At 47.4% G+C, this 25,464-nt stretch overlaps 1 protein-coding gene across 1 annotated transcript in view; it reads left to right on the forward strand.

Annotated features, from left to right (window-relative positions):
• The window catches only part of ythdc1 (YTH domain containing 1), a 44,305-nt gene that overhangs the window by 15,201 nt on the left and 3,640 nt on the right, over positions 1-25,464 (forward strand). The window contains exons 5-13 of the mRNA XM_038970351.1: positions 1,961-2,109; positions 3,206-3,314; positions 7,453-7,570; positions 7,889-7,973; positions 9,830-9,999; positions 13,489-13,568; positions 14,417-14,453; positions 23,798-23,840; positions 24,861-24,926. Coding sequence (XP_038826279.1) covers positions 1,961-2,109; positions 3,206-3,314; positions 7,453-7,570; positions 7,889-7,973; positions 9,830-9,999; positions 13,489-13,568; positions 14,417-14,453; positions 23,798-23,840; positions 24,861-24,926 — 857 coding nt within the window. The remainder of the gene's footprint in view (positions 1-1,960; positions 2,110-3,205; positions 3,315-7,452; positions 7,571-7,888; positions 7,974-9,829; positions 10,000-13,488; positions 13,569-14,416; positions 14,454-23,797; positions 23,841-24,860; positions 24,927-25,464) is intronic.

Consider the following 25,464-nt stretch of genomic DNA (forward strand, 5'->3'; position numbering starts at 1 on the left):
ACTGTCCTAGAGACACCAATCCATCCCATTTAGAGAGCCTTGGACTGTCCTAGAGACACCAATCCATCCCATTTAGAGAGCCTTGGGCTGTCCTAGAGACACCAATCCATCCCATTTAGAGAGCCTTGGACTGTCCTAGAGACACCAATCCATCCCATTTAGAGAGCCTTGGACTGTCTGTCCTAGAGACACCAATCCATCCCATTTAGAGAGCCTTGGACTGTCTGTCCTAGAGACACCAATCCATCCCATTTAGAGAGCCTTGGACTGTCCTAGAGACACCAGTCCATCCCATTTAGAGAACCTTGGACTGTCCTAGAGACACCAATCCATCCCATTTAGAGAGCCTTGGACTGTCCTAGAGACACCAATCCATCCCATTTAGAGAGCCTTGGACTGTCCTAGAGACACCAATCCATCCCATTTAGAGAGCCTGGGACTGTCCTAGAGACACCAATCCATCCCATTTAGAGAGCCTTGGGCTGTCCTAGAGACACCAGTCCATCCCATTTAGAGAGCCTTGGGCTGTCCTAGAGACACCAATCCATCCCATTTAGAGAGCCTTGGACTGTCTGTCCTAGAGACACCAATCCATCCCATTTAGAGAGCCTTGGACTGTCTGTCCTAGAGACACCAATCCATCCCATTTAGAGAGCCTTGGACTGTCCTAGAGACACCAATCCATCCCATTTAGAGAGCCTTGGACTGTCTGTCCTAGAGACACCAATCCATCCCATTTAGAGAGCCTTGGAGATTATTCCACAAGTAAGGTGCCAAGACTCTAACAGCAGATGTACCTAACTGGTTGGATATGGAAAGTGTCTCCAGAGTTAGACATCTCTCAACTGGGTCTGGTATCTCTGTCCTATGAAGGTACCGCGGAGGTTTATGTAGGAGGCAATTCATCAATCTAGCTTTCAAAGAGGACCAGGCTACTTTCTGATACAGAAAGCTATGATGTGTCCTGAACCTGGTGCCCCGTCGTAAAAGCCTAGTGTGTTTATCATGAACTGTGTCCAGTAGCTTTCAATACAGTGGCAGCTACATTCATATAAATGATATCCCCATAGTCTATAAGCCGTATGAATATCAACTGAAGAATTAGTTTTCTGCTATCTAATGACACACGTTGACCTGTTCTTATAAAGGAAGGCCGTGTTAAGAATGAACTCATCAACATGCTTTCTGAAACACGCCTCTCGTCAATCCAGATGCCTACATGATCAAAAGTATGTGGACATCTGCTCATCCAACATCTCTTTCCAAAATCATGGGTATTTAATATGGAGTTGGTCCCCCCCCTTTGCTGCTATAAAAGCTTCCACTATTCTGGGAAGGTTTTCCGCTAGATGTTGGAACATTGCTGCGGGGACTTGCTTCCATACAGCCACGAGCATTAGTGAGGTCGGGCACTGATGTTGGGGCGATTAGGCCTGGCTCGCAGTTGGTGTTCCAATTCATCCCAAAGGTTGAGGTCAGGGCTCTGTGCAGGCCAGTCAAGTTCTTCCACACCGATCTCAACAAACCATTTCTGTATGGACCTCGTTTTGTGCACGGGGGGCATTGTCATGCTGAAACAGGAAAGGGCCTTCCCCAAACTGTTGCCACACAGAATCATCTAGAATGTCATTGTAGGCTGTAGCGTTAAGATTTCCCTTCACTGGAACTAAGGGGCCCAAACCATGAATAACAGCCCCAGACCATTATTCCTCCTCCACCAAACTTTACAGTTGTCACTATGCATTGGGGCAGGTAGCGTTCTCCTGGCATCGGCCAAACCCAGATTTGTCCGTCGGGACTGCCAGATGGTGAAGCGTCATTCGTCAACTCCAGAGAACGTGTTTCCTCTGCTCCGGAGTCCAATGGCGACGAGCTTTACACCACTCCAGCCGACGCTTGGCATTGCTGCTGTAATTACTTTGATTTTATGATGTGATTTTTGTTTATTTTTGTTCTTCAGGTTCTGAGAAGAAGCATGAGAAACTATCGTCCTCCGTCCGAGCCGTACGCAAGGACCAGACCAGCAAGCTGAAGTACATCCTGCGAGACGCACGCTTCTTCCTGATCAAGAGCAACAACCATGAGAACGTCTCCCTGGCCAAGGCTAAGGTGCACTTCTCTATCTTAACTTAGTCTCTCAATCTCTACCCAGTACAGCCAGTAGAGGACTGGTCGCCCCTCAGAGCCTGGTTCCTCTGGTACAGCCAGTAGAGGACTGGTCGCCCCTCAGAGCCTGGTTCCTCTGGTACAGCCAGTAGAGGACTGGTCACCCCTCATTGCCTGGTTCCTCTGGTCTACCCAGTACAGCCAGTAGAGGACTGGTCGCCCCTCAGAGCCTGGTTCCTCTGGTCTACCCAGTACAGCCAGTAGAGGACTGGTCGCCCCTCAGAGCCTGGTTCCTCTGGTACAGCCAGTAGAGGACTGGTCACCCCTCATTGCCTGGTTCCTCTGGTCTACCCAGTACAGCCAGTAGAGGACTGGTCACCCCTCAGAGCCTGGCTCCTCTGGTCTACCCAGTACAGCCAGTAGAGGACTGGTCACCCCTCAGAGCCTGGTTCCTCTGGTCTACCCAGTACAGCCAGTAGAGGACTGGTCACCCCTCAGAGCCTGGTTCCTCTGGTCTACCCAGTACAGCCAGTAGAGGACTGGTCACCCCTCATTGCCTGGTTCCTCTGGTCTACCCAGTACAGCCAGTAGAGGACTGGTCACCCCTCAGAGCCTGGTTCCTCTGGTCTACCCAGTACAGCCAGTAGAGGACTGGTCACCCCTCAGAGCCTGGTTCCTCTCTACCCAGTACAGCCAGTAGAGGACTGGTCGCCCCTCAGAGCCTGGTTCCTCTGGTCTACCCAGTACAGCCAGTAGAGGACTGGTCGCCCCTCAGAGCCTGGTTACTCTGGTACAGCCAGTAGAGGACTGGTCATCCCTCAGAGCCTGGTTCCTCTCTAGGTTTCTTCTAAGGAGTTTTTCCTAGCCACTGTGCTTTGACTTCTGCTTTGCCGGCTGTTTGGTTCTAGGCTGTGTAACTGTTAAGCATGTGGTAATAACTTCTGATGTGAAAAGGGCTTTGTAAAAATATTTAATTTCCCGAATGTACAAAACACAAATTACCGCCCAAAATCGAATTGTCTGTTATTGTACGGTAATGTTAACTGATGCTGAACACAAACAAACAAGTCAGCTGTTTTATGTTGGTTGTTATTTCCAGGGAGTGTGGTCCACTCTGCCTGTTAATGAGAAGAAGCTGAACGCCGCCTTCCGTTCCGCCCGCAGCGTCATCCTCGTCTTCTCCGTCAGGGAGAGTGGAAAGTTCCAAGGTAAACAAGGCTGCGTCTTGAATGGAATCCTATTCCCTATTAATAGTGCACTACTTTTCACCGGGAGCCTCGTTTTTTTCCAAAGGTGCGTAGGCACAAATAAGACTCTAAACCTAGCGCGCGAGACGGTTTTCCCCCACAAAGGTTTGGGATTGGTCCATTTTTGAACTCGACGGGGGAAAGTGTGCGTATCTCCACACGAATCTCAGCTTGTTGTTGTTGATCAATTGTATTGCAACCAAATATAGTTTATTTTGAGGGAAACGGAGGTGTTGAATGCACAGTATTTATAATGGCGGTAGGCTAATGATAATGCCGTCCAGACACGGTTGATGAGGCCCCAGAGCCCTATTGTACTTCCTAACTAATCAATAACTAATCAATAACCTTTAGAAATCACGCAAGTACAAGGGAGGAGGCAAAACCTGCAGACCCCCGGATCTTCCAGGAATTAACAGCCCTACCTTAGACAGCACCTTGGTTTTCTATCTTGGATCACATCCCTGATGTTATCATGCTGTGCGGAGGTTGATGTACGCTATCGCCCCGCGCGGAGGTCGACCTGTGTGTAGTGTACTGAATATGGTCTGTCCTCCTGTGTGTAGTGTGCTGAATATGGTCTGTCCTCCTGTGTGTAGTGTGCTGAATATGGTCTGTCCTCCTGTGTGTAGTGTACTGAATATGGTCTGTCCTCCTGTGTGTCGTGTACTGAATATGGTCTGTCCTCCTGTGTGTAGTGTCCTGAATATGGTCTGTCCTCCTGTGTGTAGTGTCCTGAATATGGTCTGTCCTCCTGTGTGTAGTGTACTGAATATGGTCTGTCCTCCTGTGTGTCGTGTACTGAATATGGTCTGTCCTCCTGTGTGTCGTGTACTGAATATGGTCTGTCCTCCTGTGTGTCGTGTACTGAATATGGTCTGTCCTCCTGTGTGTAGTGTCCTGAATATGGTCTGTCCTCCTGTGTGTAGTGTCCTGAATATGGTCTGTCCTCCTGTGTGTAGTGAACTGAATATGGTCTGTCCTCCTGTGTGTAGTGTACTGAATATGGTCTGTCCTCCTGTGTGTAGTGTACTGAATATGGTCTGTCCTCCTGTGTGTCGTGTACTGAATATGGTCTGTCCTCCTGTGTGTCGTGTACTGAATATGGTCTGTCCTCCTGTGTGTAGTGTCCTGAATATGGTCTGTCCTCCTGTGTGTAGTGTACTGAATATGGTCTGTCCTCCTGTGTGTCGTGTACTGAATATGGTCTGTCCTCCTGTGTGTCGTGTACTGAATATGGTCTGTCCTCCTGTGTGTCGTGTACTGAATATGGTCTGTCCTCCTGTGTGTAGTGTCCTGAATATGGTCTGTCCTCCTGTGTGTAGTGTCCTGAATATGGTCTGTCCTCCTGTGTGTAGTGTCCTGAATATGGTCTGTCCTCCTGTGTGTAGTGAACTGAATATGGTCTGTCCTCCTGTGTGTAGTGTACTGAATATGGTCTGTCCTCCTGTGTGTAGTGTACTGAATATGGTCTGTCCTCCTGTGTGTCGTGTACTGAATATGGTCTGTCCTCCTGTGTGTCGTGTACTGAATATGGTCTGTCCTCCTGTGTGTCGTGTACTGAATATGGTCTGTCCTCCTGTGTGTAGTGTACTGAATATGGTCTGTCCTCCTGTGTGTAGTGTGCTGAATATGGTCTGTCCTCCTGTGTGTAGTGTGCTGAATATGGTCTGTCCTCCTGTGTGTAGTGTGCTGAATATGGTCTGTCCTCCTGTGTGTAGTGTACTGAATATGGTCTGTCCTCCTGTGTGTCGTGTACTGAATATGGTCTGTCCTCCTGTGTGTCGTGTACTGAATATGGTCTGTCCTCCTGTGTGTCGTGTACTGAATATGGTCTGTCCTCCTGTGTGTCGTGAACTGAATATGGTCTGTCCTCCTGTGTGTAGTGTACTGAATATGGTCTGTCCTCCTGTGTGTAGTGTGCTGAATATGGTCTGTCCTCCTGTGTGTAGTGAGCTGAATATGGTCTGTCCTCCTGTGTGTAGTGTACTGAATATGGTCTGTCCTCCTGTGTGTCGTGTACTGAATATGGTCTGTCCTCCTGTGTGTCGTGTACTGAATATGGTCTGTCCTCCTGTGTGTAGTGTGCTGAATATGGTCTGTCCTCCTGTGTGTAGTGTACTGAATATGGTCTGTCCTCCTGTGTGTAGTGTACTGAATATGGTCTGTCCTCCTGTGTGTAGTGTACTGAATATGGTCTGTCCTCCTGTGTGTAGTGTGCTGAATATGGTCTGTCCTCCTGTGTGTAGTGTACTGAATATGGTCTGTCCTCCTGTGTGTAGTGTACTGAATATGGTCTGTCCTCCTGTGTGTAGTGTACTGAATATGGTCTGTCCTCCTGTGTGTCGTGTACTGAATATGGTCTGTCCTCCTGTGTGTCGTGTCCTGAATATGGTCTGTCCTCCTGTGTGTAGTGTCCTGAATATGGTCTGTCCTCCTGTGTGTCGTGTACTGAATATGGTCTGTCCTCCTGTGTGTCGTGTACTGAATATGGTCTGTCCTCCTGTGTGTCGTGTACTGAATATGGTCTGTCCTCCTGTGTGTCGTGTGCTGAATATGGTCTGTCCTCCTGTGTGTAGTGTGCTGAATATGGTCTGTCCTCCTGTGTGTAGTGTACTGAATATGGTCTGTCCTCCTGTGTGTAGTGTACTGAATATGGTCTGTCCTCCTGTGTGTAGTGTACTGAATATGGTCTGTCCTCCTGTGTGTCGTGTACTGAATATGGTCTGTCCTCCTGTGTGTAGTGTGCTGAATATGGTCTGTCCTCCTGTGTGTCGTGTGCTGAATATGGTCTGTCCTCCTGTGTGTAGTGTGCTGAATATGGTCTGTCCTCCTGTGTGTCGTGTACTGAATATGGTCTGTCCTCCTGTGTGTAGTGTGCTGAATATGGTCTGTCCTCCTGTGTGTCGTGTGCTGAATATGGTCTGTCCTCCTGTGTGTAGTGTGCTGAATATGGTCTGTCCTCCTGTGTGTAGTGTACTGAATATGGTCTGTCCTCCTGTGTGTCGTGTACTGAATATGGTCTGTCCTCCTGTGTGTCGTGTACTGAATATGGTCTGTCCTCCTGTGTGTCGTGTACTGAATATGGTCTGTCCTCCTGTGTGTAGTGTGCTGAATATGGTCTGTCCTCCTGTGTGTAGTGTGCTGAATATGGTCTGTCCTCCTGTGTGTAGTGTGCTGAATATGGTCTGTCCTCCTGTGTGTAGTGTGCTGAATATGGTCTGTCCTCCTGTGTGTCGTGTACTGAATATGGTCTGTCCTCCTGTGTGTCGTGTACTGAATATGGTCTGTCCTCCTGTGTGTCGTGTACTGAATATGGTCTGTCCTCCTGTGTGTCGTGTACTGAATATGGTCTGTCCTCCTGTGTGTCGTGTACTGAATATGGTCTGTCCTCCTGTGTGTAGTGTGCTGAATATGGTCTGTCCTCCTGTGTGTAGTGTGCTGAATATGGTCTGTCCTCCTGTGTGTCGTGTACTGAATATGGTCTGTCCTCCTGTGTGTCGTGTACTGAATATGGTCTGTCCTCCTGTGTGTCGTGTACTGAATATGGTCTGTCCTCCTGTGTGTCGTGTACTGAATATGGTCTGTCCTCCTGTGTGTCGTGTACTGAATATGGTCTGTCCTCCTGTGTGTCGTGTACTGAATATGGTCTGTCCTCCTGTGTGTCGTGAACTGAATATGGTCTGTCCTCCTGTGTGTCGTGAACTGAATATGGTCTGTCCTCCTGTGTGTCGTGTACTGAATATGGTCTGTCCTCCTGTGTGTCGTGTACTGAATATGGTCTGTCCTCCTGTGTGTAGTGTACTGAATATGGTCTGTCCTCCTGTGTGTCGTGTACTGAATATGGTCTGTCCTCCTGTGTGTCGTGTACTGAATATGGTCTGTCCTCCTGTGTGTCGTGAACTGAATATGGTCTGTCCTCCTGTGTGTCGTGAACTGAATATGGTCTGTCCTCCTGTGTGTCGTGTACTGAATATGGTCTGTCCTCCTGTGTGTCGTGTACTGAATATGGTCTGTCCTCCTGTGTGTAGTGTACTGAATATGGTCTGTCCTCCTGTGTGTAGTGTCCTGAATATGGTCTGTCCTCCTGTGTGTGTAGGTTTTGCCAGGCTGTCCTCGGAGTCCCATCATGGAGGGTCTCCCATCCACTGGGTCCTTCCCGCTGGGATGAACGCCAAGATGCTGGGTGGGGTGTTCAAAATCCACTGGATCTGCAGGTAAACGCACTGCTTCTGGCTTATCCTCAAAAGACATGGGTACGTTCCAAATGGCACCCTATTCCCTATATAGTGCACTACTTTTGCCCTGGGCCCATAAGGTTTGGGTCAAAAGTAGTGCACTACATAGGGAGTTTGGCGTGCCATTTGGAACGCGTCTCATGTCTTTACTGGCATTGTGGTAGCAGCCAGAAATATGAATATGATGATTTTTTTTTTCTTCAGCCAATTCAGTGTTTTGTCATCTCAGATCTGTTTTAAGACTTGTGCATCCCATGATCCGGTGTAAACGAATAATCTTAAATCTCTTGTTTTCAGACGGGAGTTGCCGTTCACCAAAACGGCTCACCTCTCCAACCCGTGGAATGAACACAAACCTGTAAAGATCGGCCGAGATGGACAGGTAAACTTTCTTCATTTATGAAAGCTATCCTTGTCTTTTGGTTCTGCGTCGATCACGTTCTAGAGCTTGTCACTCTAGGATTGTGGGTTTGATTCCTGCTGGGGTCAATCATACAATCATGTGTGCATACATTTTGTTAAGTTGCTTTGTATAAAAGCATCTACTGAATGGCATATAAGTGCATTCGCAAAGTATTCAGAACCCCAGACTTTTTCCACATATTTTGTTTTACGTTATAGCCCGATCCAAAAAATAGATTAAATAGTTTTCCCCCCTCATCTACAAACAATACCCCATAATGACAAATCAATAACATGTTCTGAGAAATATTAGCAAAAGAACAGAAACATCACATTTACATAAGTATTCAGACCCTTTACTCAGTACTTTGTTGTAGCACCTTTGGCAGAGATTACAGCCTCAAGTCTTCTTGGGTATGACGCTACAAGCTTGGCACACCTGTATTTGGGGAGTTTCTCCCATTTCTTCTCTGCAGATCCTGTCAAGCTCTGTCAGGTTGGATGGAGAGCATCGCTGCACAGCTATTTTCAGGTCCCTCCAGAGATGTTCGATCGAGTTCAAGTCCGGGCTCTGGCTGGGCCACTCAAGGACATTCAGAGACTTGTCCCGATGCCACTCCTGCGTTGTCTTGGCTATGTGCTTAGGGCTGTTGTCTTGTTGGAAGGTGAACCACCCCAGTCTGAGGTCCTGAGAGCTCTGGAGCAGGTTTTCATCAAGGATCTCTCTGTGCTTTGCTCCGTTCATCTTTCCCTCGATCCTGACTAGTCTCCCAGTCCCTGCTGTTGAAAAACATCCCCACAGCATGATGCTGCCACCACCATGCTTCACCGTAGGGATGGTGCCAGGTTTCCTCCAGATGTGACGCTGACATTCAGGCTAATGAGTTCAATCATGGGTTCATTAGAGCAGAGAATCTTGTTCCTCATGGTCAGAGAGACTTTAGGGGCCTTTTAGCAAACTCGAGGCGGGCTGTCATGTGCCTTTTACTGAGGAGTGGTTTCCATCTGGCCACTCTAACATAAAGGCCTGATTGGTGGAGTACTGCAGAGATGGTTGTCCTTCTGGAAGGTTCTCCCATCGCCACAGAGGAACTCTGGAGCTCTGTCAGAGTGACCACCGGGTTCTTGGTCAACTCCCTGACCAAGGCCCTTTTCACCCGATTTCTCAGTTTGGCCGGGCGGCCAGCTCTAGGAAGAGTCTTGGTGGTTCCAGACTTTTTTCCATTTAAGAATGATGGAGGCTACCGTGTTCTTGGGGACCTTCAATGCTGCATCAATGTTTTGGTACCCTTCCCCAGATCTGTACCTCGACACAATCCTGAATCCTGTCTCGGAGCTCTATGCACAATGCCTTCGACCTCATGGCTTGGTTTTTGCTCTGACACGAACTGTCAACTGTGGGACCTTATATAGACAGGTGTGCCTTTCCAAATCATGTCCAATTCATTTAATTTACCACAGGTATTTCATTTACCACAGACTCCAATCAAGTTGTAGAAACATGTCAAGGATGATCAGTGGAAACAGGATGCACCTGAGCTCAATTTCTAGTCTCATAGCAAATGGTCTTAATACTTATGTAAATAAGGTTTTTCTGTCTTTAATTTAAATGTGCAAACATGTCTAAACCAGTTTTTGCTTTGTCGTTATGTGGTATTGAGGGGGGGGGTTATTTAATAAATGTTTTTGAATAAAGCTGTAACGTAACAATGTGAATGGGGTCTGAATACTTTCTGAATGCTCTGTATTATATATTTATATTTTCACACTAATTCTAATTGAGTTTTATCTACTGATCTGTCCCCTCTCCCCTCCCCCCCTCCTCGGGACCGTCAGGAGATCGAACCAGGGTGTGGGATGCAGCTGTGCATGCTGTTCCCCCAGGACGAGAGCATTGACTTGTATCAAGTTATTCATAAAATGCGACACAAGCGGAGGATGCCTTCGGAGCCGCGTTCTCGAGGACGCCCGCCGCACAGAGAACCCGCCCGAGGCGACCCGGGAAGGTTAGAAATGTTCTTTGGACTGCTAGTGAGCTACTTGTGTCGGCGTGACATGATGCCGGAGCAGTGTTCTGATCCGATGGTCTAACCGTCCCTCCCAGAATGCTCTCGTCACATCCCAGCGAAGAGGGAAACCTGCTGACATCCTCTGGGCTGTTGCTAAGGAACCCCGTACCACAGCTCCACAGTATCTATGGGCCGGGCCAGTGGGCTGGACCAGTGCTAATCACAGTATCTATGGGCTGGACCAGTGCTAAGCCCAGTATCTATGGGCCGGGCCAGTGCTAAGCCCAGTATCTATGGGCCGGGCCAGTGCTAACCCCAGTATCTATGGGCCGGGCCAGTGTTAACCACCGTATCTATGGGCCGGGCCAGTGTTAACCACCGTATCTATGGGCCGGGCCAGTGTTAACCACCATATCTATGGGCCGGGCCAGTGTTAACCACCATATCTATGGGCCGGGCCAGTGCTAACCCCAGTATCTATGGGCCGGGCCAGTGCTAACCCCAGTATCTATGGGCCGGGCCGGTGTTAACCCCAGTATCTATGGGCCGGGCCGGTGTTAACCCCAGTATCTATGGGCCGGGCCGGTGCTAACCCCAGTCTCTATGGGCCGGGCCGGTGTTAACCCCAGTATCTATCGGCCGGGCCGGTGTTAACCCCAGTATCTATCGGCCGGGCCAGTGTTAACCACCGTATCTATGGGCGGGGCCATTGCTAACCCCAGTATCTATGGGCGGGGCCATTGCTAACCCCAGTATCTATGGGCGGGGCCAGTGGTAGTCGGCTGAGTGTGGCTTGTCTCTCTGCAGGTGACGGTGGTTAAATTCAATGTAAAGAAACAGGTTTAGTTTGATCTCTCAATATAAGGAATGCAATTTCATTTTGAACCATCATATACTTAAAACCATTTTAAGTTGTAGTTGAGTTTAATACACCAATACATTGTCTTTAGGTTGCTTGAATGAATTTGTCTAGATAAGTTGTTTTTAAATTTGTTTCCCGAAGCCTTTTTCTTTCAGGAGTATCCTGGGGAGTTAAAAACCCTAGTCATATATGGGACTTAGAAAAAAAGGAGCCGTTCTATTTTAAACAGAAGATGGCACATGGATTTGAGGGGGGGGAGAATGATGATGCTGTCTTAAATGCTTCCAGAGGACTTTTCTCTCCCTCCATGGGCCATCTATTGAATATACATCATGTATACCTGTGGTGATATCTACACTACTGCTGTGTGTGCCCTGTAGCTTCAGAGTGGGAGGGGTGGGTGTCTATCTACAAAGCTGCTGGAAAGGGAGTAAAAAAGCGTTGGAAAGTTCTGGAAAGCGGTAGGCCAGAGTGGGGAAAAGAATCGTTGGCCTTTGGGAGACCTGACGACAACCTAGAGCGAGAGAGAGAGAGAGAGAGGGCTTGGCTCTGCTGTGTGGTTCTCACTACTTCCTGTTGCAATGCTCCATTTACACCAGCAATCCAAATCCCCCAACATCCCCTCCAAGAAATCATATACCCGCAAAAAAAAAAACATTTTGGCTAGCGGTCGGTCGGCCACTGTCCCCCCACAACCCAACAGGACTGAAGATGGTTGTGGTGCTGAGAGAGCCTGCCAGCCGTTCCTTGTTAAAATGTCTTCATCTGGAAAGAATGGCATCTGGTGGTAGGTGGTTAGGGAAACCTAAAGGACTAGGTTAGGAGTGTTTCCTAAAGGACAGAAGTGTTTCCATACCCTAACCTAAAGGACTAGGTTAGGAGTGTTTCCTAAAGGACAGGAGTGTTTCCATACCCTAACCTAAAGGACTAGGTAAAGAGTGTTTCCTAAAGGACAGGAGTGTTTCCATACCCTAACCTAAAGGACTAGGTTAGGAGTGTTTCCTAAAGGACAGGAGTGTTTCCATACCCTAACCTAAAGGACTAGGTAAAGAGTGTTTCCTAAAGGACAGGAGTGTTTCCATACCCTAACCTAAAGGACTAGGTAAAGAGTGTTTCCTAAAGGACAGGAGTGTTTCCATACCCTAACCTAAAGGACTAGGTTAGGAGTGTTTCCTAAAGGACAGGAGTGTTTCCATACCCTAACCTAAAGGACTAGGTAAGGAGTGTTTCCTAAAGGACAGGAGTGTTTCCATACCCTAACCTAAAGGACTAGGTTAGGAGTGTTTCCTAAAGGACAGGAGTGTTTCCATACCCTGACCTAAAGGACTAGGTAAGGAGTGTTTCCTAAAGGACAGTAGTGTTTCCATACCCTAACCTAAAGGACTGAGAATAAAGTAGGAGGAAACCCACTGGCAGAATGATACAAACCCACTCCTTTCGTTTTTAAGGCCTCAATGGACTGAGAATGACACCACGAGGAAGGGAAGTTCTAAGCCAAAGGGGGGTCCGTCACCTTTTTTTGGTTTTTATAAAATGGCCGAAGTGAAGTTCATCCCCTGGTCTTTTCGTTTCGATTGCAATGGACTGCATCAATCACCCTTATCAATCACCCCCTTTGCCCTCCCAGCCCGGCCCCTCCTTGTAATGTCTTTGTGGCTGTAGACCCTAAACCGTAAGATGGACTGTCTATATGAACTTTTGATATCTTAATATATGTGTCAACGGTAACAGGTCACAAAACTACAAGAAAGCGGTATGTTACAATTTTAACCGGCTCTTTCCTTTTATTTACCTGTAGACAGTCATTTATCCCAGCTGTGAAAACAAACAAAACATTTCACTATCTGGTTGATTTTGAATTGAACATGGAACGTTGTGTTGTGGAGTAATGATCATTCACTTAGTGCTAAGGTGGTTATTGATGGCTAGTCAGAAGCTTTTAGAATAGAGGTCTAGCTCCCTATTGGAGACAGATGTTGCCTCAAACTATCCCCAAACAGGTAATATAACAAGGGTGCACTTCCAATAGTTACAGTATTGTAAACATCCTGTTTGAGCTACAGAATGAGTTGAACTATCATAGGACCAATCTGAACAAAAACCTACTGGTCAATAATGTAACTGTCCACAAGCAGTAAGATATCATTCAGAATATAATGTAACTGTCCACAAGCAGTAAGATATCATTCAGAATATAATGTAACTGTCCACAAGCAGTAAGATATCATTCAGAATATAATGTAACTGTCCACAAGCAGTAAGATATCATTCAGAATATAATGGTTGATTGATGCAGTCTGCTCATTATAACTGTCTATACATGTTTAGTGTTTTTTTTAAAAGAAGTATTTGGGAATACTATCCAGATTCAATGAAATGCATCCTGAATTTTGGTCATAAATTAAGTTTCCCCCCTTTATGGAGGTGGATGAGATCAGAATGGTGATATGGCTTAAATCAATTTGTTTCTCAATCTGTCAATAGGTGATTTTATTTTTTTTACTAGTTCATGTAAATGTTTTGGTGTGTAGATATGCTTTTCAGATGATACTAGATGTTTTAGACTGTTCTACTAGGACGCTGTGCTGTGGTGCTTGTCTCAATTGTTTACCTAATTCATGTAGGCGTCGGCCCGAGGAATATGACATTCACAACAGAAAACGCCCGAGGATTGACTATCCGGCCGAGTTCCCACAGAGACCAGGTTACTATTACTACCATATGTATTGGTACAGCATGGAAATATATCCCATATGGCACCCTATTCCATATATAGTGCACTACTTTTGACCAGAGCCCTATGGAACCCTATTCCCTATATAGTGCACTACTTTTGACCACGGTCCAAATGGCTCTGGTTAAAAGCAGTTTATATATATATATATATATATGGAACTGGGAACTAGTAATTGTATTGGTACCAGTCAATGTCAGTTATAAGGCCGAGCTGGACCAACGGGAACGTCGGCCGTGTGCAGTAGATCACCTGCTGGGTGTTGACGAACGGTTGTGATCAAACGTGAAGAAACGTCTGGAAATGAACAGGAAATGGAACAGGAAATGACGGCCATTGTGTTCAGAGGTGATAGTACGGCCACCCGCATGTGCACGGCCGACGTTTGTTTTGGTCTGTCTTGTCCTTTTTTATTGGTATGGTGTTTGAACGATAGAATGTGCTAATGAAAAAATGCTTTTTGAGTTTCCAAGTAAAGCTCATTTTGGATCCATATGAACAGAGGTCAGATCCAGATGACTGATGTTTTGCCTAGTTAACGTATTACTGTTAACAACTATCAGTTTACTGTAGTGGCAAGAGGTTAGATTTAATGTCCAATTTCTGTGTGATATTTTCCTCTTTGGATGTTATGAATCAGAGTAAGAGGTTGTAAGTGGGTACTCGTAGGTGAAGTATTGATTTGACTTATTGACTACTGATGTAACAGTATTAGAACAAAACATGTTGAAAGGGCAACTTGTGTGTCTGTAAACACAGATGTTCCATAGGGACATGACTCACCAGTCGGAGTAAATCAGCTTTCTCTCTTTATACAGGCTTTATGCCAGTTCCACGTAACCCACCAGTTGACCGGTAAGTACCTGACATCACTCACCGTGGACCCCACATCTAAACCCTCTAGGCTCTAGTGTAGATCGATGACCGCTTCGGTTAGCTTCGCATTCCAGCTACGGCTTCATCTGTACTACGACGGTGGATATTACTCGTCCGCCTGCCGCTAACTAGCAGGCTTGTAACTGCGCGCGTGTGTCGGTCATGGTTAGTCGAGCGCCGAACTCTTCATTGAGACAATGCTGAAACATCAATCCATGGGCAAGTCAGTGACACGTTTTCATTTGTGCCCGAAAACCAAATGAAAATGTATCTTGCAAATTAGAAGTGCCGTCTTTATCCTATTACTTGGCACCAATGCCGTCTTTGTCCTATTACTTAGCACCAATGCCGTCTTTATCCTATTACTTAGCACCAATGCCGTCTTTATCCTATTACTTAGCACCAATGCCGTCTTTATCCTATTACTTAGCACCAATGCCGTCTTTATCCTATTACTTAGCCCCAATGCCGTCTTTATCCTATTACTTAGCCCCAATGCCGTCTTTATCCTATTTATTTAGCATCAGGGTTGGCTAGGTTACTTTCTGAATTGTAATCATTAACGTAACTTTTGGATTACCCAAACTCAGTAACGTAATCTGATTACATTCACTTTTAGATTACTATCCCCTTAAGAGACATTTGTCGTTTTCTAATGCATGTTACCAATTGAACGACATCTCTTGCAGGATAAATCAATGTTAAAGTTTAAATAGCTGGCCATATATGGATGTTAAATTTTAGTTTATGGGTTAGTTATGTAGGCTTCATCTAACCCATCACTTTCTACTACATATAATAATATGATTAAATTATATGTGTACATTAAAAACCAAAGTCTATCAGAATTACAGTCATTCCAATAAATGTTATACACCTTGATCTTCAAGAACAGGACTTGGAAATATGGAAGTATAGATGAGCCAAATTGTTTTACTTGAGCATGACCCCAAAACTAAGGATGTATTCGCCTGTTTATGATTTAGTTGTCATGGAGGACTGATTGGGCTCATTGATTCAAGTTGAAAAGGAAATGCTACGCTCATGGAATGGCTTTGAGCACTACTGAAAAGTGGTATTTACATGTGGAAAATGAATGTCATATGCTATAGGGCCTATTTACCTTTTAGTTGGTGACACTTTGACACTCAAGACGGTTGGAAAAGCATTCCTCATGAAGCTGGTTGAGAGAATGCCAAGAGTGTGCAAAGCTGTCAAGGCGAAGGGTAGCTACTTTGAAGAATCTAAAATATATTTTGATTTAACACTTTTTTTGGTTACTACATGATTCCATATGTGTTATTTCATAGTTTTGATGTCTTCACTATTATTCTACAATGTAGAAAATAGTTTTTAAAAAATAAAGAAAAACCCTTGAATAAGTAGGTGTCCAAAAATGGATGTAACAACTACAGATAGACTTAAAGTGTGAGTTTGAGCATGTGTTCATTAGGCCATTTTTGTATTTTCTATTAGCGTAAATTAGATTGAGCAAATAAAGCCAGACTTTTATTCCATAGGCTGTTTCAAGAGCGCATTTTTCATTGACTATCCACTGGTTTTAAAAACAATGATTGATAGGCACCTTAAACTCCTTGAATTCAACCATTTTATTGGGTTCAAAATACACATTCAGATTTGTGAACAGCCAACCACAACAACCACAATTCGTTAGACACAAATAGCTAAATGAAAAAGCAGCAGTGTGATTCACGTCAATGCATTATGTAGATATCAATAAGTGATACAGTACACGTATTCATACCGAACCTCATTGCTTAAAGTTTTTTTTTTTGATGCTAGTGGTTATATTAATATGGGATCTATAGCATCCCACAACTGTCCCAGATGGTTTTGAATATTAATTTATTGCGTAGACTAGAATAGGACAACGTTTTTTTGTGCTGTGGTTCTACCAATATCTTCAATATGAGCCTCGGAATTGGATAAGGACGTGCACAGTTCGGTCCCCGACGTGTCTGTATTCACTCGTAGCCTGTGAGGAAAGACCAGTTACGTGATGGAGAGCCATGTGAGTGGTGCTTAGTAGCGTGCAGCACTCAGGGGAGAAGGGAATTATCATGATTTATATTGCGGCCACTGGCCACAAAAGGCATGGATTTTTTTTTTTTAGGGGACATTACACAAAGGGGATGTCTCCGGGAAATTCAAGGCATTATCAAAGTGCTTGTCAAATTGTGAGTGAGAGACTGATGAAGTGTGTACAGCCTGCGCCAAAACAACAAAACAAAGCAGAGCTCATGCCTATCATGCAACTTTTTTCAAGTCATCGTTAATGGCATCATGCAGCCTTGCAATGTATTAAACATCCGAACATAAACTAAAGTTGCATAAATAACTCTATTAAGCATTTAGGAGGACCTGTTTCTTTTAACCTTTCTTATTTATTCAGCTTTGTTCAATTGTATTCTTAATTCTATAAAATAATCTTGTCTGCTAAATGAACTAGTGTAGCCCACAGCCGTATGGCATAGCCAGATCAGGACCTAACATAAGGACAACTCCGAGTACGCTATTCTGTTTCTTCTGAAATAGACTACCTTTTCTTCATGGTTTAAAAAAATAAAATATATATATATATTTTTTTTTTGACCTGTCTAAAACTAAATAATGGATTTTTTTGTAAAGGTGTAGGCTATATTACATGGATTTATTCGACTTTTTTTAAATGTAGATGTTCCAAAGGTCTTCATCAGTGGCTCTGTGTGGAAGCCAGGAGATGCTAAATGTGTTTGTTAATTAACTGTCATTTAAAAAAATATATATATATAATAATAATAATGAAATACCTTTCTTTAACTAGGCAAGTCAGTTAAGAACACATTCTTATTTTTAATGACTGCCTAGGAACAGTATGACAGATTTTGTACCTTGTCAGCTCGGGGATTCTATCTTGCAACCTTTCGGTTACTGGCTCAACGCTCTAACCACTAGGCTACCTGTCACCTCTACACTCTAACCACTAGGCTACCTGCCACCTCTACACTCTAACCACTAGGCTACCTGCCACCTCTACACTCTAACCACTAGGCTACCTGCCACCTCTACACTCTAACCACTAGGCTACCTGTCACCTCTACACTCTAACCACTAGGCTACCTGCCACCTCTACACTCTAACCACTAGGCTACCTGCCACCTCTACACTCTAACCACTAGGCTACCTGTCACCTCTACACTCTAACCACTAGGCTACCTGCCACCTCTACACTCTAACCACTAGGCTACCTGCTGCCCCATTACCATGAGATCTACACTTATTTGCTTGACTATCACCTGCTGACAATTTCATGTCCTCCACAGGCCTAGTTGGGGGTACTGGTGGAGGTGAACACTGTTGGGGTACTGGTGGACTGGAGTTGGTGAACACTGTTGGGGTACTGGTGGACTGGATTTGGGGAACACTTGGGGTACTGGTGGACTGGATTTGGGGAACACTTGGGGTACTGGTGGACTGGATTTGGAACACTGTTGGGGTACTGGTGGACTGGATTTGGAACACTGTTGGGGTACTGGTGGACTGGATTTGGGGGTACTGGTGGACTGGAGTTGGAACACTGTTGGGGTACTGGTGGACTGGAGTTGGGGAACACTGTTGGGGTACTGGTGGACTGGAGTTGGGGAACACTGTTGGGGTACTGGTGGACTGGATTTGGGGAACACTTGGGGTACTGGTGGACTGGATTTGGAACACTGTTGGGGTACTGGTGGACTGGATTTGGAACACTGTTGGGGTACTGGTGGACTGGATTTGGGGGTACTGGTGGACTGGAGTTGGAACACTGTTGGGGTACTGGTGGACTGGAGTTGGAACACTGTTGGGGTACTGGTGGACTGGAGTTGGGGAACACTGTTGGGGTACTGGTGGACTGGAGTTGGGGAACACTGTTGGGGTACTGGTGGACTGGAGTTGGGGAACACTGTTGGGGTACTGGTGGACTGGAGTTGGAACACTGTTGGGGTACTGGTGGACTGGAGTTGGGGAACACTGTTGGGGTACTGGTGGACTGGAGTTGGAACACTGTTGGGGTACTGGTGGACTGGAGTTGGAACACTGTTGGGGTACTGGTGGACTGGAGTTGGAACACTGTTGGGGTACTGGTGGACTGGAGTTGGGGAACACTGTTGGGGTACTGGTGGACTGGAGTTGGGGAACACTGTTGGGGTACTGGTGGACTGGAGTTGGAACACTGTTGGTGTACTGGTGGACTGGAGTTGGGGAACACTGTTGGGGTACTGGTGGACTGGAGTTGGAACACTGTTGGTGTACTGGTGGACTGGAGTTGGGGAACACTGTTGGTGTACTGGTGGACTGGAGTTGGAACACTGTTGGGGTACTGGTGGACTGGAGTTGGAACACTGTTGGGGTACTGGTGGACTGGAGTTGGAACACTGTTGGGGTACTGGTGGACTGGAGTTGGAACACTGTTGGGGTACTGGTGGACTGGAGTTGGGGAACACTGTTGGGGTACTGGTGGACTGGAGTTGGGGAACACTGTTGGGGTACTGGTGGACTGGAGTTGGGGAACACTGTTGGGGTACTGGTGGACTGGAGTTGGGGAACACTGTTGGGGTACTGGTGGACTGGAGTTGGGGAACACTTGGGGTACTGGTGGACTGGAGTTGGGGAACACTTGGGGTACTGGTGGACTGGAGTTGGGGAACACTTGGGGTACTGGTGGACTGGAGTTGGAACACTGTTGGGGTACTGGTGGACTGGAGTTGGGGGTACTGGTGGACTGGAGTTGGAACACTGTTGGGGTACCTGTGGACTGGAGTTGGAACACTGTTGGGGTACTGGTGGACTGGAGTTGGAACACTGTTGGGGTACTGGTGGACTGGAGTTGGGGAACACTGTTGGGGTACTGGTGGACTGGAGTTGGGGAACACTGTTGGGGTACTGGTGGACTGGAGTTGGGGAACACTGTTGGGGTACTGGTGGACTGGAGTTGGGGAACACTGTTGGGGTACTGGTGGACTGGAGTTGGGGAACACTGTTGGGGTACTGGTGGACTGGAGTTGGGGAACACTGTTGGGGTACTGGTGGACTGGAGTTGGGGAACACTGTTGGGGTACTGGTGGACTGGAGTTGGGGAACACTGTTGGGGTACTGGTGGACTGGAGTTGGAACACTGTTGGGGTACTGGTGGACTGGATTTGGGGAACACTTGGGGTACTGGTGGACTGGAGTTGGGGAACACTTGGGGTACTGGTGGACTGGAGTTGGAACACTGTTGGGGTACTGGTGGACTGGAGTTGGGGGTACTGGTGGACTGGAGTTGGAACACTGTTGGGGTACCTGTGGACTGGAGTTGGAACACTGTTGGGGTACTGGTGGACTGGAGTTGGGCTCTTAGGGGTACTGGAGTTGGTGAACACTGCTCTATGAGAGCCACTGGTTTTGCAGGCTGCTTTTCCAGTCCTGATATTACACACCACGTTTTAAAAATCAGCTGCCTAGCAGGACTTTAAGCACTTGTACATACAGAGTACTGGGTAGCTGCAGGAACAGGGTTGGAGAGCCCATGACATACAGAGTACTGGGTAGCTGCAGGAACAGGGTTGGAGAGCCCATGGCATACAGAGTACTGGGTAACTGCAGGAACAAGGTTGGAGAGCCCATGGCATACAGAGTACTGGGTAGCTGCAGGAACAGAGCTGGAGAGCCCATGGCATACAGAGTACTGGGTAGCTGCAGGAACAGGGTTGGAGAGCCCATGGCATACAGAGTACTGGGTAGCTGCAGGAACAGGGTTGGAGAGCCCATGGCATACAGAGTACTGGGTAGCTGCAGGAACAGGGTTGGAGAGACGGTGGCATACAGAGTACTGGGTAGCTGCAGGAACAGGGTTGGAGAGCCCATGGCATACAGAGTACTGGGTAGCTGCAGGAACAGGGTTGGAGAGCCCATGGCATACAGAGTACTGGGTAGCTGCAGGAACAGGGTTGGAGAGACCATGGCATACAGAGTACTGGGTAGCTGCAGGAACAGGGTTGGAGAGCCCATGGCATACAGAGTACTGGGTAGCTGCAGGAACAGGGTTGGAGAGCCCATGGCATACATAGTACTGGGTAGCTGCAGGAACAGGGTTGGAGAGCCCATGGCATACAGAGTACTGGGTAGCTGCAGGAACAGGGTTGGAGAGCCCATGACATACAGAGTACTGGGTAGCTGTAGGAACAGGGTTGGAGAGCCCATGGCATACAGAGTACTGGGTAGCTGCAGGAACAGGGTTGGAGAGCCCATGGCATACAGAGTACTGGGTAGCTGCAGGAACAGGGTAGGAGAGACCATGGCATACAGAGTACTGGGTAGCTGCAGGAACAGGGTTGGAGAGCCCATGGCATACAGAGTACTGGGTAGCTGCAGGAACAGGGTAGGAGAGACCATGGCATACAGAGTACTGGGTAGCTGCAGGAACAGGGTTGGAGAGCCCATGGCATACAGAGTACTGGGTAGCTGCAGGAACAGGGTAGGAGAGACCATGGCATACAGAGTACTGGGTAGCTGCAGGAACAGGGTTGGAGAGCCCATGGCATACAGAGTACTGGGTAGCTGCAGGAACAGGGTTGGAGAGCCCATGGCATACAGAGTACTGGGTAGCTGCAGGAACAGGGTTGGAGAGCCCATGGCATACAGAGTACTGGGTAGCTGCAGGAACAGGGTAGGAGAGACCATGGCATACAGAGTACTGGGTAGCTGCAGGAACAGGGTAGGAGAGACCATGGCATACAGAGTACTGGGTAGCTGCAGGAACAGGGTTGGAGAGCCCATGGCATACAGAGTTTGGGCGGGAATATCACCTGTGGCGTAACGAGTGAAAGCAGAGTTTTGATGGTTGCCATAAGCAACCGAAGAATCCCAGCTGCTACTATAGTTAGTTCAGCTGCTCCTCTATGAACCGGAGTAGCCGACCCAGCATGATTTCACAATGGAAAGCGGCCTCCATTCGCTATTCCCGTGCATACGGGTGACATGCCCCCCCCCCCCCCCCCGCCTATTTGATAATGGGCCATTTTCCCCCTAAATCCAGTAAAGACGAGATTAAATTGAGTATAGGTTGATGGGTGAAAAGGTGATCACTTGAGGCAAGGCACAAGCTTTTCTTTTTTTTTTTGCGACCTTTTTCAAATAGCCGATTTGGTCGCATCATGCAGCCCATTTCTGTTTTGATTTCTAAGACATTCTGAGGTTTGTAATCGTTCAATAATAAAGTTGCCAAATAATTCTAAATCTAATGTTTAGGACCCGTTTCAAATTATCACTTTGAGGCTCAACATAGCCACTTCATATGCGCACAAATACTATAAGATAATGTTACGGGGATTTATGAGCATTTCAGCTAAATGAACAAGCCTAATACTATAAGATAATGTTACGGGGATTTATGAGCATTTCAGCTAAATGAACAAGCCTAATACTATAAGATAATGTTACGGGGATGAGCATTTCAGCTAAATGAACAAGCCTACAGCCTATGGCATGGAGCATAGCCAGATAACATACTGTACGCCAACTCATATTCTGTTCTTCTGAAATACATTTTCTTAAAATCATAAAGTTTCTTTAAACCTGCCTAAAATAATGGATTTATTGTGATGTTGTAAAATAAATTGACTTTTTTTTTTTAAATGTAGATTTTACAGAGATCTGCATCAGTGGCTTGTAGGCTATGTGTGTAAACTGGGAGATGTGTTGGTTAATTAACGGTAAATTACTGTGAGACCGGCAGTCATTTGTATGACAATATCCGGCTGACAAAATGTAATGACCGCCCTAGCCCTCCCCCTCCCTCTCTCCACCAATCCTTCCCTGGCCCTCCCTCTCCACCAATCCTTCCCTGGCCCTCCCTCTCCACCAATCCTTCCCTGGCCCTTCCCCTCTCTGCCAATCCTTCCCTGGCCCTCCCTCTCTCCACCAATCCTTCCCTGGCCCTCCCTCTCTCCACCAACCCTTCCCTGGCCCTCCCTCTCTCCACCAATCCTTCCCCGGCCCTTCCTCTCTCCACCAACCCTTCCCTGGCCCTCCCTCTCTCCACCAACCCTTCCCTGGCCCTCCCTCTCTCCACCAACCCTTCCCTGGCCCTCCCTCTCTCCACCAACCCTTCCCTGGCCCTCCCTCTCTCCACCAATCCTTCCCTGGCCCTCCCTCTCTCCACCAATCCTTCCCTGGCCCTCCCTCTCTCCACCAACCCTTCCCTGGCCCTCCCTCTCTCCACCAATCCTTCCCTGGCCCTCCCTCTCTCCACCAATCCTTCCCTGGCCCTCCCTCTCTCCACCAATCCTTCCCTGGCCCTCCCTCTCTCCACCAATCCTTCCCTGGCCCTCCCTCTCTCCACCAACCCTTCCCTGGCCCTTCCCCTCTCCACCAATCCTTCCTTGGCCCTCCCCCTCTCCACCAATCCTTCCCTGGCCCTCCCTCTCTCCACCAACCCTTCCCTGGCCCTCCCTCTCTCCACCAACCCTTCCCTGGCCCTCCCTCTCTCCACCAACCCTTCCCTGGCCCTCCCTCTCTCCACCAACCCTTCCCTGGCCCTCCCTCTCCACCAATCCTTCCCCTCTCCACCAACCCTTCCCTGGCCCTTCCCCTCTCCACCAATCCTTCCCTGGCCCTTCCTCTCTCCACCAATCCTTCCCTGGCCCTTCCTCTCTCCACCAACCCTTCCCTGGCCCTCCCTCTCTCCACCAACCCTTCCCTGGCCCTCCCTCTCTCCACCAACCCTTCCCTGGCCCTCCCTCTCCACCAATCCTTCCCCTCTCCACCAATCCTTCCCTGGCCCTTCCCCTCTCCACCAATCCTTCCCTGGCCCTCCCCCTCTCCACCAATCCTTCCCTGGCCCTCCCCCTCTCCACCAATCCTTCCCTGGCCCTCCCCCTCTCCACCAATCCTTCCCTGGCCCTCCCTCTCTCCACTAATCCTTCCCTGGCCCTTCCCCTCTCCACCAATCCTTCCCTGGCCCTTCCCCTCTCCACCAATCCTTCCCTGGCCCTCCCTCTCTCCACCAATCCTTCCCCGGCCCTCCCTCTCTCCACCAATCCTTCCCCGGCCCTCCCTCTCTCCACCAATCCTTCCCTGGCCCTCCCTCTCTCCACCAATCCTTCCCCTTTCCACCAATCCTTCCCTGGCCCTTCCCCTCTCCGCCAATCCTTCCCTGGCCCTTCCCCTCTCTGCCAATCCTTCCCTGGCCCTCCCTCTCTCCACCAATCCTTCCCCTCTCCACCAATCCTTCCCTGGCCCTCCCCCTCTCCACCAATCCTTCCCTGGCCCTCCCCAGACATTAACTAGTAACTTCATTTCCCCAGGCGCTTCCCAACTGGAGTGAGAAGAGATGTGTTTCTCAATGGGGTGAGTTCAGTAAATATATACAAAATAAAGGGAACACTGAAGTGTGATTGACTTGGAGTTACATTGTGTTGTTTAAGTGTTCCCTTTATTTTTTTGAGCAGTGTACTACATCACCAAAGGTATGTGGACACCTACTTGTCAAACATCTCATTCCAAAATCACGGCCATTAATATGGACTTGGTCCTCCCTTTAGTCCTATAACAGCCTCCACTCTTCTGGGAAGGCTTTCCACTAGATGATGGAACATTGCTGCTATAACAGCCTCCCCTCTTCTGGGAAGGATTTCCACTAGATGTTGGAACATTGCTGCTATAACAGCCTCCACTCTTCTGGGAAGGCTTTCCACTAGATGTTGGAACATTGCTGCTATAACAGCCTCCACTCTTCTGGGAAGGCTTTCCACTAGATGTTGGAACATTGCTGTTATAACAGCCTCCACTCTTCTGGGAAGGCTTTCCACTAGATGTTGGAACATTGCTGCGGGGACTTGCTTCCATTCAGCCACGAGCATTAGTGAGGTCGGGCACTGATGTTGGGCGATTAGGCCTAGCTCTTAGTCTGCGTTCCAGTTCATCCCAAAAGTGTTCGATGGGGTTGAGGTCAGGACTCTGCAGGCCAGTCAAGTTCTTCCACACCGATCGACAAACCATTTCTGTATGGACCTCGCTTTGTGCACGGGGGCATTGTCATGCTGAAACAGGAAAGGGCCTTCCCCAAACTGTTGACACACAGAATCATCTAGAATGTCATTGTATGCTGTAGCGTTAAGATTTCCCTTCACTGGAACTAAGGGGCCCGAACCATGAAAAACAGCCCCAGACCATTATTCCTCCTCCACCAAACTTTACAGTTTGCACTATGCATTGGTGGCAGATAGCATTCTCCCGAATCCACTAATTTGAAGGGGTGTCCACATACTTTTGTATATGTTGTGTGTGTGTGTGTATAGTCATTGATATTAACATACAGTTAATTTGATTCAGTCCTTTTGATATTATCATGTGTTTTGTGATCCCCAGTCCTACAACGATTACATGAGAGAGTTCCACCACACCATCGGGCCGCCTCCTCCTTGGCAAGGAATGGTATGTTCTAGAAGTTTGGTTCATAGAGCTATAGAGCGCTCTAAGTATTATGGTTTAATATAGACATAAGACTAAAAGGCCTATTAACGCTACCTGAGCAATACCTGTCTGGTCGAAACACGTTACAGTTTATCACCTGTTAATATGTGACACTGATCTGAGCAATACCTGTCTGGTCGAAACACGTTACAGTTTATCACCTGTTAATATGTTACACTGATCTGAGCAATACCTGTCTGGTCGAAACACGTTACAGTTTATCACCTGTTAATATGTTACACTGATCTGAGAAATACCTGTCTGGTCGAAACACGTTACAGTTTATCACCTGTTAATATGTTACACTGATCTGAGAAATACCTGTCTGGTCGAAACACGTTACAGTTTATCACCTGTTAATATGTTACACTGATCTGAGAAATACCTGTCTGGTCGAAACACGTTACAGTTTATCACCTGTTAATATGTTACACTGATCTGAGAAATACCTGTCTGGTCGAAACACGTTACAGTTTATCACCTGTTAATATGTTACACT

This window comes from Salvelinus namaycush, chromosome 31 (assembly GCF_016432855.1).
Source record: "Salvelinus namaycush isolate Seneca chromosome 31, SaNama_1.0, whole genome shotgun sequence".
In the NCBI taxonomy this organism is placed as follows: Eukaryota; Metazoa; Chordata; class Actinopteri; order Salmoniformes; family Salmonidae; genus Salvelinus; species Salvelinus namaycush.